Raw genomic sequence first — 14,769 nt, forward strand, 5'->3', positions numbered from 1 at the left:
TTCTGAAGCTGAACACATACTGTATTTTTCAGAGTATAAGATGCATCTTTTTGCCTCAAAAGAGGCTGAAAATTGGGTGTGTCTTATACACTGAATGCAGCATTTTTTGCCTCCCGAAGCCCTGCCCCCTCACCAAAATGGCCATGCAGAGCCTTATGGAGGCTTTCAGAGAGCTCCTGGGGGCTGGGGAGGGCCGAAATGAGCAAAAACGTGCCGTTTTTTGCTTCCCTAGGAGCACTCTATAAGCCTCCATAAGGCTGTGCATGCAATTTTCTTGACAAAAAATGGACCCATTTTTGCTTGTTTTTGGCTCCCCCCCAGGAGCACTCTGCAAGCCCCCCCCCCCAAGACTATTCATGCCTTTAAAAAAAAAAAGGGCCTGTTTTGTGAAAAACGGCCAGTTTTGGGAGGTTTTCAGAGTGCAAAAACTTTTTTCCCCCTTTCGGAAAGCTCTTTAACTGATTGATAAGAATTAGATTGATCAAGTGCTGTGCCAGCAGAAACAAAGTCTTAGGTGCTGCAGATTGTCAGGGATTTCCTTCTCCAGCACATGGATAAATACACCTGGAAACATCTACCTCCCTCCCTCCCTACTCTCCCTCCCTCCCTACTGTATTTCTTTCTTTCTTTCTTTCTTTCTTTCTTTCTTTCTTTCTTTCTTCTTTCTTTCTCTCTCACCTACCTACTCTCTCTCCCTACCTACCTACTGTATTTCTCTCTCCCACACTCTACCTATGTACCTACCTACCTACTCTCTCTCCCTATCTACTGTATTTTTCTCTCTCTCTATTTCTCTATCCCTCTCCCTGCCTACCTACTCTCTCTCCCTACCTTCTCTCTCTCCCCCTTTATCTACCTAACTATCTAACTACTCTCTCTCCCTACCTACTCTCTCTCTCTCCCCACCTACCCTTTTTTTTAAAATTGCCTCTTCAAAACCATGGTGCGTCTTATACTCCGAAAAATACGGTAGATTATTTTGCTGGCGAGAGTGGGATTGTGACAGATTCATCTGAAAGGGTTTTGCAGATGTCTACAGATAGTCCTGGCTTAACGAACGCATTTGCGAACCACACTCCATTGCTAAGTGCTGCAGTTATTAAGTGAGATACTACGTGAGTGCGATGAACTCACAATGTCGCTTCCCACTCACTGCCATTTTCTCCATTGATTCTACTAATTGGAAGCTAGTTATCATCATCATTGTCTCCTTTTATTGACCCCATAACCCCTTGTGGGGTGGAGTCTGGGCAACTGAATGGAGCTGAGTGTTTACTGGCCGGATGCCCTTCCTGTTATCAAAGCGGAGTTTTTTCCAGCAGATACATTCTCATTGTGCCCAGAGAGAGAAATAACTGCCTGTACCTGGGATCGAACTCACAGCCTCCTGATTGTGAGGCGAGAGATCCACCTCTAGGCCACCACATTACTTAATTGGAAGCTAGTTTATAAAGCCTGCAAATTGCAATCATTTGAGTGCAGGTCATGGTGATCATCATAAATAGATAATGGTTGTGAAGTGCACTAATCTCAATCAAATTTGTTGATGCTATTGTAAATTTGAATTACTAAACAAGGTAGTAAGTGAGGACTACCTGTAATTACTAAAATCATAAGCAATCTATACATTGGATTCAATAGGGGACAGTATAGTAGAACTCTTTCCAAATGTACGTCCTAGTTCAATAGGACCGATTGGTGCTATTTTTTGCTTTTCTAGTGGCGCAGTGGTTAGAATGCAATATTGCAGGCAAACTCTGCCCACAGTCTGGAGCAGCTCAAGGTTGACATAGCCTTCTATCCTTCTGAGGCTGATAAAACGAGGACCCAAGTTGTTGGGGCAATATACTAACTCTGTAAACTGCTTAGAGAGGGCCACACAGCACTACAAAATGGTATATCACAGGCAAAAACTTTGCCACTTCTATTTGCAAGTCTTTGTATTTTGTGATTTTTCTCTAATTCTTTCTCTTTTATTATTAGAGTTCATTGCACAGTGAGCCAGATGTTTAGACCGAATTTGGCATTTTTATCTGTCTAGCATTTATTATTACATTATTCTCATATAAATAAGTAATATTTTAAATATTGTTAAACCCTGTTTAGCTTCCGCAGGCAAAAATCAACAGAATGTCTTTCTATCTTTCTTTAAATCACATTCAAGCTAAGCCTAAGAAGAAATAAATGAACCCATTGCTTACTTTTACACACTGGTGTTACTCCACTCCATAATTTATCTCCTTGACAGATGCGTTCTGCATCACCCTATCAGACAAGAGAATGGTTCAGAAAACACCATGATATATCCATCATATTGTCATACTCTCACAATCTTTAAAAAACAGATACGCCTTTGCTTCACATTCTGCATGATTTAATGAAGAGAAGCCAACATTTGATAATAGAATATCCATTTTTCTCTTAGCTGTTATTCAGCAGTAACTTGATCTTTCCTCCCCTGAATCCACCATCCTAATAAATAAAAACTAAATTTAAAGGATAAATATAAGCTAAAGCTTTGTTGCTTTATTGAAGTATTGAGGGCAGGGTTTTTCATTTGTATTGGCAGAAAACAATGTCCACTGCTATATTATTTTAAAAAACAACACTACAATGCAATAATTTTATTATTGGTTTCTTTTTGATACTACTCACCACTTTGCATGAGAAAAACATTGGAATAAATGATGGAATTGCATTTGTATGTGAGAAATACAATTTCCTTAAGATAAACCTGATCTTCATTCTTCCTATGGTATTTTCTTAATTTCTTTTATTGAAAAAAGGGCTGGATGAACAAATTACCAAATGAAATGTAACTCTTTCCCATTTCTAGTATGCTATTTTTAAACAACATATTTTAATTTTTATAAGTAGATGTTGAAATACTAAGAATTTGATAACCTCCACTGCTCATACTGAAAGCTTTCTTGGAAGAGCTAGGCTTTGCCAGAATTAATTAATTAGCAGTTTTTCATGCAATAATACTGGCGTAACACCATTCAGACAACTATGCAACATGAAAGTAACACTTGGTTGTTACTTTTTTGGTTAAAAATAGATCCTTCCCTCACTAGCATCCATGACTCTTGTGTTTACATAATCTCCATTTTGCTCTCTTTAAGAGGCACAATTTCATTTAATAAACCAAATCCATGAAAATTAAGGAATGGCCAATACTTGGAAGCACAATGGAAGGTGGTATTCAGCCAGTTCTGACAGGTTCTGGAGAACCAGTAGTGGAAATTTTGAGTAGTTTGGAGAACTGGCAAACAGTCTGGCCCCATCCCCGTTGCCTCGCAGCTGATCTTCTTTTGTTGCCCTGAACAGGAGAATGGAGCTGGAAAGCAGGTTATTGGGGAGGGAATGGGGATTTTGCAGTATCCTTCCCCTGCCACGCCCACAAAGCCACACCCACAGAACTGGTAGAAAAGTTTTTTCAATTTCATCACTGATACAGGACCATATTCCTACATTTTGTGATCAAGGCTAAAAGCTTTCTTGTGTCTCTCCTTTCCCCCAACTTCTGAACATAAGCAAGCAGTTCCTGAGCATTTTAAACACTGTTCTGCTGAAGGGGTTGCATTCATGTTGACTGTAAATGCAGTGCGATTTTTCTTTTTGCATTTTGTTTCTTTAACATGGGTTGATCTTTTTCTTTCGTGAGACAAGTAGCAAGTAGAGCCTAAATGCACTCTTCATAATCCTGTAGCAAATCTGTATTTTATTTTCAGACTTTGTACCCAAGAATGGAAGAAGCTATCCTAAGACAAAAACGATTATAGTAAAAAAGGTTGATGAATTAACTTTCTCCTGATCTAAAGTTAACGTGATATTGCATGGAAGATACACAATAGAAAATATTCCATAGACTTACCTCTAATTCATAACCTAAATTGCATTTATAAAGGACAGTATCTTTGTAATTGTATTGGTTGCCAATCACAACCCCGTATTCGGGAGCTTCGGGTTTTCCACAGGAGACCAGAGTGCAGATCTCATTTGAAAATAATGGTACCCAGGTCCCATTATGCTGAAAGAAGAGGAAAGCATCTTTGGCTTTGCTAACCAATGAAAATAATTACAAACAAGTTAAATTATACGTAAAAGAGCCTGTTTAGTGTAGAGATTACAACACTGGACTAAAAACCATTAGGATTGCAGGTTCTTCCCTAATCATGAAAACCAGTTGGCTCATTTTGGCCCAGTTATACTTCTTAGCTTAATCCAATTTCTAAAGTTGTTACTGAGGAGAAAATAGAAGACGAGGGCCAGGCGTACCTCAATTTATACAAAATAAAAGGTAAAGGTAAATGTTTCCCTGTCCAGTCCAACTCTAGGGGGAAGTGCTCATCTCTGTTTCTTAGCCAAGGAGGCCAGTGTTGTCCGAAGGCACTTCCATGATCATGTGGTCAGCATGACTAAACACCAAGATGCACACAACACTGTCATCTTCCCATTTATCTCTTCACATTTGAATGCTTTCGAACTGCTATATGGGCAGGAGCTGGGGCAAGGAAGGGGAGCTCACCCCATCACGTGGCACTCAGGCCTTGAACCCAGGTTGTCAGCTTTCCAGTTGACAAGCTCAGCATCATCAACTGCTGAGCCATTGTGTCCCCACCCCTGACAAAATAAAGGCAGGATAAAAAACCTAATACAAATACTAATTAAAAAAACCAAACTCCTTATATTGTTAGGGAACACTTTTTATTTTCCTTTGCGAAGAACAGGGACAGAACTACTTTAGGCAGATAGGAAACATATAACAGATGTTATATGTGTTGTTGGAGTCAAGCAGTGCACTCCAGCTATTTGCACTCTACCTATAGCCAATGTAGCATGTCATTTGTTTGCTGCCAATCTCTTATATGTTATTTCAATTAAAAGTGCACTGATGGGTTTGGAAAAGGGGAAGAATGCAGAATTGTGTAAGAGAATGCAAGCAAGAATATTTACAGAAACGTTGAGTTATTTCAGGAACTGTGAATATGCAGCACAGTAATGTACAGGGGTCAAAGATCTACAGTAGATTAACACAAAAGGAAGTATGATTTATGCTTTTTCTATCAGAAAAACATACATTTCAGCAGAACAAGATTATTTCACACAAGGTTACTATTGGGTTGAATTATTTTTGAACCATTGCAAATATCAAGTTTTAGAAAGAACTAGTCTGCAGTCATTAGGAACAAGTTTTCCACTAAATTATTAAATCATATTCTATTATCTTCTGAACATTCTGAAGCCTGGGTCATTCCATCCTAAATAATAAACGGGGTAATCAGAGATTTGTTGATCAATGCAGAATCGCTACAAAGGATGAAATGCATGGACAGACAAAATGGATTTTTTTAAAAAATAACTGAAGGCAGGACCATATAATTTTAACCATTTTTATCCCAAAGCAAAATAAACAAATGGCATATATTTTATGGTAAATATGATGTCTGTTACTGAATTAATAGTCAGAGGAATATGACCAATAGTGACAATATGGCAGATTGTCACTATTGATATATGGCTATAACACAGGGCTTTCCATAACCAAAACAAAACTGACTGGAGCAAAAAAATATTTACCTGGCAAATGGAAGTGCTGGTACCCATCAAAAGATAACCTTCTGGACACGATAAGGTAATGCTTTTATTCACAGTAAATTCAGTACCAGAAATAATAACATTGGTTATATTTGGTGGCATGGGACATTTTGTGGGGCAACAAGAAATAGTGTTAGGGAACCAGTGCCCATCTTCCTGACACGTGCATATATCCACTTCTGTCTCTATCATATAACCCTCCAGACATCTGAAACAAGGTAAATTTTTGTCATCCATATGAATTGTTGTACATTCCGCATTAACAATTCTTCCCCTTTAGTTATGTGCCCTGAGATGCAACAACTGGCAATTTTAGTTCAAAACAAAAAAACATTAAAAATCCTTCAGGGACCTACCTACTCCTGCAAATGTTTGTTTGGTGGAAGAACAAGCTTAGTAATAGTCACCAAAAAAATAATATGACTGATAACTGTTAACATATTGACTACATCATTCATAGAGACTTTCATCTTTTTGCTGGACTGGGTATTGCTAACCTTCATGCCTGTGCCTTGCTTCTGTTTCAGATAATGTAGAATCTCTGCAGAATTGTGTCTTATTGATTCAAAGGTGAGGTGACCAGACGTCCCGATTTCAGCGGGACAATCACGCTTTATAACAATTTGTCCCATGTCCTGGGCCGTTTTAAAAAGGTCCCGATTTTCTGGCTTCATGTTGAAAGCCCAGTGGATTTGCTTAAGAAATCCTAACTGGGGCAAGACAAAAGACACCCTGTCTAACCTCTCTCTCTCTCTGTCTCAGTACTTTCATTGAAGATATTAAAATGTTAAAGCAACAAAACGGACCCCCCCGTGCCCCTTATACTCACTTTTATAAGAAAAAATGACCAAGTACCATAGAGCTCCAGGAAACACTTGGCTAGAGAGGGAAGCGACTGTTACTTCCTGGATTTTCCGGAGGGGAGGGGCACGGAGGTTGGAGGTCTGCTCCAAAATGGTGGCAAAGTTTCTTTGAAAAATATTTCCCTAATTTCACCATTTCAATTTGCTCAGTTCTTTGTATTAACATCTACATCATTCTGGGTTTACTTGGAGTGCAAGCCTGCTGGTAAGTGAGCTGGGTTTTTTTCTTTTATTTTTTTAATGTATTTTAAAATAATATTTTATTTATTGTGCATAGGATTTTTTAAAATTCTGTGTGGATTCTTTTTTTAAATTGTCTTAGACTATTTAAAAAAAGATTCTATCCAAAATAAATTGAAGTGAAACCATGTTTAAAAATTCTATGCACAATACTTTGAAATATATTGTGCATAGAAAGAATAGTTTGAAATGTTTTACTTCAATTTATTCTGTGTGGATTCTTTTTTAAAATTGTCTTAGGCTATTTAAAAAAAGATTCTATCCAAAATACCAGCTGCAGTTATTCACTTAAGAACTGTGGCAAGAAAGGTGGTATAATGGGCTCAGTGACCAAAGTTACAATGGCATTGAAAAAAGTGACTGATGACCATTTTTCACACTTAGCGACCATTTTCACACTTAGCAACCATTGCAGCATCCTCATGGTCATGCAATCAAAATTTTGATGTTTGGCAACAGATTCGTATTTATGATGGTTTCAGTGTCCTGGGGTCATATAATCACCTTTTGACAAAGTCAAATGGGGAAACCAGATTCACTTATGTTACTAACTTATCAGCTGCAGTTATTCACTTAAGAACTGTGGCCAGAAAGGTGGTATAGTGACCAAAGTTACAATGGCTTTGAAAAAAGTGACTGGTGACCATTTTTCACACTTAGCGACCATTTTCACACTTAGCGACTATTGCAGCATCCTCATGGTCACGTGATCAAAATTTTGATGTTTGGCAACAGTTACAATTTATATTTTGAAATAAAAAAAATATTACAATACTATTTTTGCGTTGTATGAAAATTTTTGTTGCTCCGTATAAAATTTTTAATCAACCCCCCCCCCCCCCCCCGTCAAAGGTGTCCCTCTTTACCAATCTGAAAATCTGGTCACCCTATTCAAAAGCTAATTACTACAATGCAATTGAGGATAACCTACATGGATGTATAATTCCTGATTAATGGCGGGGAACTCCTGGAGTGTAATTCAGAAATTATTTCGTATTCATAAGCTGTCAGAGTATGAATATTCATAGACTGGAATAGATTAGCCAATGAATAGGCATAGCAACTGCGTCAGCCGTTGAGGGCTGTTTTGGAAACAGAAACTTAAGCTTGGAGTTTGGGTGTGGCTTAGCTGAGAATTGAAACTGAAACTAGTCTGTAAGCTCTGAGCCTGCTGCTCCGAGAAGTAAACTAGTCTAAACTTCTCTGTCTGCTTGGAACTCTGAGATGAAACTGCTCTCTCCTGCTTGTGTTCTGCTTGTAACTTCTACCATGTTGAAAGAATCTACTATTGGCATTGTACATTTATTCATCTGTTATTATGTATATAAAGAAGTTAATGAATCCAGCTGAATCAGTTATCTGTGTGTGCTTTCTGGATTTCATTTTTCTGCAACAAACTCTGATATAATCTTTATCAGAGAACTCTAGATCTCTGTGAAACTCTTAGTCACCCTTCTTTCTTCCCTCCCTCCCTCCCTTCTAATGTGAAACTATCAACACTTCTTACCTGTACTGAACTTTACTTCCATAGTCTTGAGATTCTCCAAAAGCAACTGCATGAGGCACGGTAGGTGGTGGTCCACAGGTCAGTAACGTGCAATTTGGGTATGGCCTACTCCAGACTCCTCTTTCTGTACAAGTCAATTCCGAGTTTCCTTGCATCACATAACCCATCTCACAATCATAAATTATGGTGTTTTGATCCACTGAACTGCCTCCATTGATAAATGCATAGGGAATCATGGGTGGAGGGCCACAGGAAACCAGCCCGCAATGCGGAAAGCCCGAACTCCATCTGCCAATAGCTTCACATGTGATTTCTGAAGGTCCTAGCAATTTGAAACCTTCTAGACATTGAAATTCTATCTTCTGGCCACAGCCAAAATGGTTCCCTGTAACTATTCCATTCTGAATGGTGGGTATAGGACACTCACAAAGCAGGCAAGAAGAGGGTCTTCCACTCCACAAACCATTTGACTGACATTGCCTCACTGGGTTACCTTGCAACACATAACCAGGGAAGCAAACATACTCTACGTATTCCCCAAAGCTGAAGACAGAACCATTCAGGAAACCATGAGAGATGTCCTCAGGAGGCCCACAGTTGACAGGTTCACAGAATGGAGGTCCTTTATCCCATGTTCCATTAGCCTGGCAGGTACAAGAGTGTGTGCCATGCAATATATACCCTTCATCACAGAAAAACCTAATTCTCTTTCCAACGCCAAATTCTGATCCGATTATCTGGCCATGAACAAGTTTCACTGGTTCAGAACACTGGACTGGCCTACACACTGGAGTGTTCCCGCTCCAGTATCCATCTGCAAGACAAACTCTCTTCCAATCCCCTTCCAGCAGGAAACCTTCATTGCACCTGTACTCAATATGGTTTTGGAAAGTGTATTCTTCTCCGTTCACTTCACCGTTCTCTAAATGGGGAGCTTGTCCACAGGAAATGGGAAGGCACAGTGGCTCATTTCCATCCCATTTTTGATCAGACTGGCAGGTTCTCTTATGTAAACCATTTAGCTGAAACCCATGATCACAATCATATTGGACCACACTACCATAGGTATAAGATTTTCCTTTTACTATGCCATTCATGGGTCTGCTAGGTACTGCACATGATATTATTTCGCAGGTTGGTGTTGAATCACTCCACTGCCTACCAGACATACAGTATCTTGTATTTGATCCAATCAGCTTGTACCCTGGGTTACAAGTATATTTCACCGTACTACCAACAGTGTTCTCTGTAAAATGTACAAAACCATTTTCTGGAAACAGTGGTAGTTCGCATTGAATGGAAATGCAGGCAGGAGCACTACCATTCCACATTCCATCTTCTTGGCAAGCTAGCACGGAATGTCCTAAGAGTTCATAGCCCAAATAGCAACTATACAACACTGTAGTCCCATATAAATAGCTAGATAGTGGCAAACTATTAATGGCTTTTGAGGAATGTTGTGTTTCTTTGGGAGATAAATGAGTTTGGCTAGCTTTAAGGAAGGTCTCTTCAAATACATCTTCTTGGCCGAAATGCTTTTCTTCACTGCTGATCGTTACATATCCCCCAAAGTCTATATGGGGAGGAAGGCCACAGTCTGTTGGCAGACAAACTGGACTAACACTAGACCATCCTGATTCCTCACAGATCTGCATAGCAAGACCAGAAAGCTGGAATCCTGGAATACAGCTGTATATAACCATGGCACCATAGCTGTAATCTGCGCCTTCTACAAACCCATTCTCAATAGGCTGAGGAGGATCACAATTAATTGCTCTGCAAGATGGAGCCTTTGTATCCCACTCCCTTGTTTCCAGGCAGGTTAGGACTCTCTGCCCCTCAAGTCGGAATCCTCTGTCACATGAATAGGTAACTGTGTGTGTGTAGTGTAGATCAACATATGAATACCGACCATTCTTAATCACCCTGGGTTTGGAGCATTCAATGGGATTGCAAGAAGGCTCTCCTCCAAGCCAACGTCCATCTTCTCCACAAAGAATTGTTGTGTTTCCCATTAATTCAAAACCTGGTTTACAACTATATAGTGCCGTGCTGAGATAGGTGAGGCCTTGCACATCTACAATACCATTCTGAATTTCCTCTGGCTGCGGGCATTCCACAGGAATGCATTCTGGAAGTGGAGAACTCCATGTACCATCTGCTTGGCAAATAATGGTAGATGTTCCCTTGAGCAAAAATCCATCCATACACGTGTAGCTCACTGTGCTACCAAAATGCAGAGAAGACACCACAGGGTCCCCAAAAGGAATATAAGGAGGTCTACGACAGAGTACCATTTTGCAGACAGGAAAAGTGTCATTCCACTGTTGGGATGACAAACATCTCAGGATGGAAGCACCATACAAAATAAGGCCTTCTCTGCATGACAACTGTACTATCCCTACTTGATCAGCCATCTCCTTCAAGACAAGTTGATTCGCAGTTAATGGTGGCTCTGGACACTTAGTTGGGATGCATTGAGGGCTTTGTTTTTTGTTCCACATTCCTGATTTCTGACAGGTCCAAGAAACATCTCCAATCAGTTCATAGCCTTCAACACAAAAAAAACTGACTTTGGCTCCCACTTCAAATTTTTTTCCCTTGCTGAATCCATGTTGGAAGCTAGGTGGTTCTCCACAATTGAGGATCACACAAGAAGGTGGTGCTTCACTGTACCATTGACGATTTGACTGGCAAAATAACCTTGAACTTCCAATCAACTGGTAACCTTCATTACATTGGTATGTCACCTCACTTCCAAAGGAACGTCCTGTCATATTCTGCAAAATGGATGAAATAAATGTTATATCTGATAAAGTGATATACCAACAAAATCTTAACAATTTTGGTTTTATGGAACAATAGCTAACTTATCCCTCACTTTAAAAAAATGGCTGAATGTAGGCTTTCTGCACCAAGTTTACAAAGCTTTGACAGACATAACATATAACATATTTAAACATAACATATTTAAAAAATGTCTCTGTATATGTATGTGTATGCAGATTTAGTTCCCTCTCAGTGCTTATGCTGAACAACCACATATTTCTGGCACAACTGCAAATCTTCCTGCTTACCTACTGAAAAGTTTTCCAGATTTCAAAATATCAGTAACATAAATATTGCAGCTATCATATGACACCTCATTTCTGATTTTGTCTAACATTCCCATAATTCCAAAAATTAGCTCACTTTTAGTAAGTTTTCAGGATCTTAGGATCTATAATAAGCTTTCAGGATTTCAGACAGTATGTTGACTGCACCTAATGCACAAAACATTATTTTGCTCACATTCAAGGCTGTACCAATACCTTAATCATTCCATTTGCAAGTTTTAGTGGCTCACCACAGGACACTGGATGACAGGTTGGCACAGTACCACTCCAAGTTCCTGTTGCTTCACATGTTCTCTTCTTCTCTCCTTTAATATAGTAGCCTCTAATACAACTATAAGCCACAATGGCCCCAAAACTGTAATTGGTGCCAATTGAATACCCATTGGCAATGCTTGCTGGTTCTCCACAACGAACGGGGATGCACTGGATCGCCAAGGGAGACGGGTTCCACTGACCACCTCGGACACATTCTATTTTAGCAGATGTGTTTAAAACGAAACCTTCCGTGCACTTGAAGCTCACAACTGACCCAGCTGAAAATCTGGCCTTGTTTGAGGATTCCAAGATGCTGTACGATACAGACTCTGGTCTCTCGCAGAAGTCGGCTATGCATTCAGGAATATCTTGGTTTGCCAGGGGCATCCATTTGCCCTGGGCATTACAAAGTAACTGGGAATTGCCAGCCAGACTGTACCCATCAGAGCAATAGTAGATCGCTATGTCACCAAATAATCGGTGACCACTCTCTGGAGAAGCATGTTCCACGGGAGGCGGCTCATCACAGGATACTGCCACACACTGTTGTTGACTGAGGTTCCACTTGCCATCGGACAAACATGACACAGTGTCAGGGCCGAGTAATGTGTAGCTATGGGTTAGAAAAAATAGCAGGGATAGATTCTTAAGGGCTGAGTAGACTACTTTTATTGCCTTGTACAAATAAAGTTCTAATTCACAAGACTACAGGGGGAAAGTCAAATTTCAAAGTCACTGTCAAATTGGCTAATATGAGAAAATTGCATTGTTATTGTAAATAATCCAATGTGGTTTGTTTTTTAAAGTGCACTAGCAAGAACTTTATTTATGCACTTTGAACTCCAATAAATTTCATACAACAATTGTTTTTAAAGAACTGAGACAATTTTGACCGCACTGTATGTAATTGTCAGCCTTCTCAGATATACCAGACTTGAAACATAACCATATGAGCTCATTCTACTTTATTGTAAGGCCATATTAACAGATTCTTGCAGGTTGGATTGTACAAATCTCCTGCCATCTTTTACAGTCTGAGAAATTATGGAGGCTCCTTTCTGAATGCCTTTCTTTGTCCTTCAAGCAACTGCAAGCTGTGCCCCCCCCCAATTCCCTTTACCATTAAAATAATAATAGAAATTATAGTTATAAAATATTCTCATATTCCTGCACCATAGGTCATGGTTGACCCAAAGGGACTTTTTTCAAGAGGCAACTGAGAGCTGAAGAAGCTTCTTGGACAAAAAACGAAACGTCTTCAAAGAAAAACCAGAAAGTCCAGTGGCCTCTTCAAAAAACACATTTGGGACAAGTATGAAAGCATGCATGCATGTATGCATGTATGTATATCACAAAGCATGAGTGTTTGCAAGTAGGGGTGGGCAATTGATTATTGGATGAATCATTCTTAAAAAAGTACTAATCTCTCTCCCTTCTAGAAGCTGAAATACATAGAAACAAGTAGACATTTTCTATCCTAGTTGATGTTTAAGAAACACATATTTAAGAAATTAAATATAACTTCCCTGGTTTAATGGTCCATTTAAAATGGAACAAAGGTGGAAATCTGCAGTAACACAATTTTACTTTTTGAATGTACAATGACAATTTCCCCCTGAGTCTCTCAACTACTTAGAAAGCTACCTTGGCAACGCATACAGTTTGGCACAGTGATCTGGATTTAAAGAACAAAATATGCATAAAAGGAGATACATCATGCATGTAACATCTGTCATGAACCTGAAATCCAGGTACTGAGTAAGTTTCAAAAGATGCAAATGTCTTAAGATATTATCAACAAATATTGCATATACTCCACACGTAAGGTAAATGTTCCCCTTGCACATATGTGCTAGCCATTCCTGACTCCAGGGGAAGGTGCTCATCTCTGCTTCAAAGTTGAAGACCCAGCACTGTCCAAAGACGTCTTTGTGGTCATATGGCCGGCATGACTAAATGCCGAAGGCGCATGGAACCCAGAACCCCACATGTACAATATGTTATGTTTTGCCCTTTGAATATGGACTGTGGCACAAACTTAATCTTTTATGCAGTGGGAAAGTTTCTGATGTATTGACAGCTTCACACAAAGATAAACATTTTCTTCTCTCTTATTTTTCTGTCTCCTTTCCAGAGCAAACCTTTTTACTCAGTCATTCAGTCAAATAAATACTCAGTCATTCAGTCATATAAATACTCAGTCAGCACAGTTTTTGGCTGATCTGAAAGACCATGAAATTTGAGAAACCCTGTGATATGAATTATTAAAATTAAGTGATAATAGTTCTTTCTTGCCCAATCCAACCTTAATGAAATCATTTGATAAGTTCCTGGAGGATTACACAAAGTCATTTTAAGGAGTTGCAGCAGTGCAAAACTTTGCAAAATCTGCCCTAGGTGCAGAGATGGCTTCCTTCTGGTTCAGACTGGTTCGGCCGAGTAGGTAGTAACTCATCCGCCCACGCCTCCAAACTGGTTCTATCAGTGGCGCCATAGACATTAGCATTTTTTTCACTACTGCACATATGTGCATAGCACACATCAAGCGCACATGCACACGCAAAGCATGTCCCTGAGCAAACTGGCAGTAAAAAAATCCGGAACCCATCCCTGCCTAGGTGAATACAGAAATATGGATTTAGGGGAAAAACATAATATTATCAATAACATTTCATCAAATGATACCACTAGAGTTCGAACCTAATGCTGATTTACGTACCCTTCCTTACACGTATAAGTGACTGTATTCCCAAAGGTAAAGTTGTTTCCAGTAACAACAGCATCTTTAATTACTGGAGGAAGGCCACAAGAAACGATTTCACAATCTGGAGGTGAGCTGCTCCAGTTACCTAAAGCTTCACATACAAGTACAGATGGTCCTTGCAGACTAAGGAACAAATAAACAACATAAAGTAGATAGTGGGTACGATAAAAAGTAGGGGTGGGGGAAGGTCTTTCTGTCTGAATAGGACAACAAATATTCTTTTTCATTTAAGGAATTATTGAAATTGTTCAATCACTCCAGGGGTACATACAGATAGTTCTCGACTTACAACCATTGGTTGAGTAACCGTTCAAAACTACAACACTGAAAAAGTGACATGACCATTTTTCACATTTATGACTATTGCAGCATCCTAACAATCATGACACTAAAATTTGGACGATTGGCAACTGGCATGTATTT

The 14,769-nt window shown here is 39.4% G+C and overlaps 1 protein-coding gene across 1 annotated transcript in view; it reads right to left on the reverse strand.

Annotated features, from left to right (window-relative positions):
* SVEP1 (sushi, von Willebrand factor type A, EGF and pentraxin domain containing 1) overlaps positions 1–14,769 on the reverse strand; it is a 144,823-nt gene that overhangs the window by 17,104 nt on the left and 112,950 nt on the right. Inside the window, exons 36-41 of the mRNA XM_032213166.1 lie at positions 14,302–14,469; positions 11,523–12,195; positions 8,212–10,991; positions 5,584–5,809; positions 3,878–4,033; positions 2,202–2,265 (exon numbers count right to left, since the gene is read on the reverse strand). Of these exons, the coding sequence (XP_032069057.1) occupies positions 2,202–2,265; positions 3,878–4,033; positions 5,584–5,809; positions 8,212–10,991; positions 11,523–12,195; positions 14,302–14,469 (4,067 nt within the window). The remainder of the gene's footprint in view (positions 1–2,201; positions 2,266–3,877; positions 4,034–5,583; positions 5,810–8,211; positions 10,992–11,522; positions 12,196–14,301; positions 14,470–14,769) is intronic.

The sequence above is a fragment of the Thamnophis elegans genome, chromosome 3 (genome assembly GCF_009769535.1).
Source record: "Thamnophis elegans isolate rThaEle1 chromosome 3, rThaEle1.pri, whole genome shotgun sequence".
Classification (NCBI taxonomy): Eukaryota; Metazoa; Chordata; class Lepidosauria; order Squamata; family Colubridae; genus Thamnophis; species Thamnophis elegans.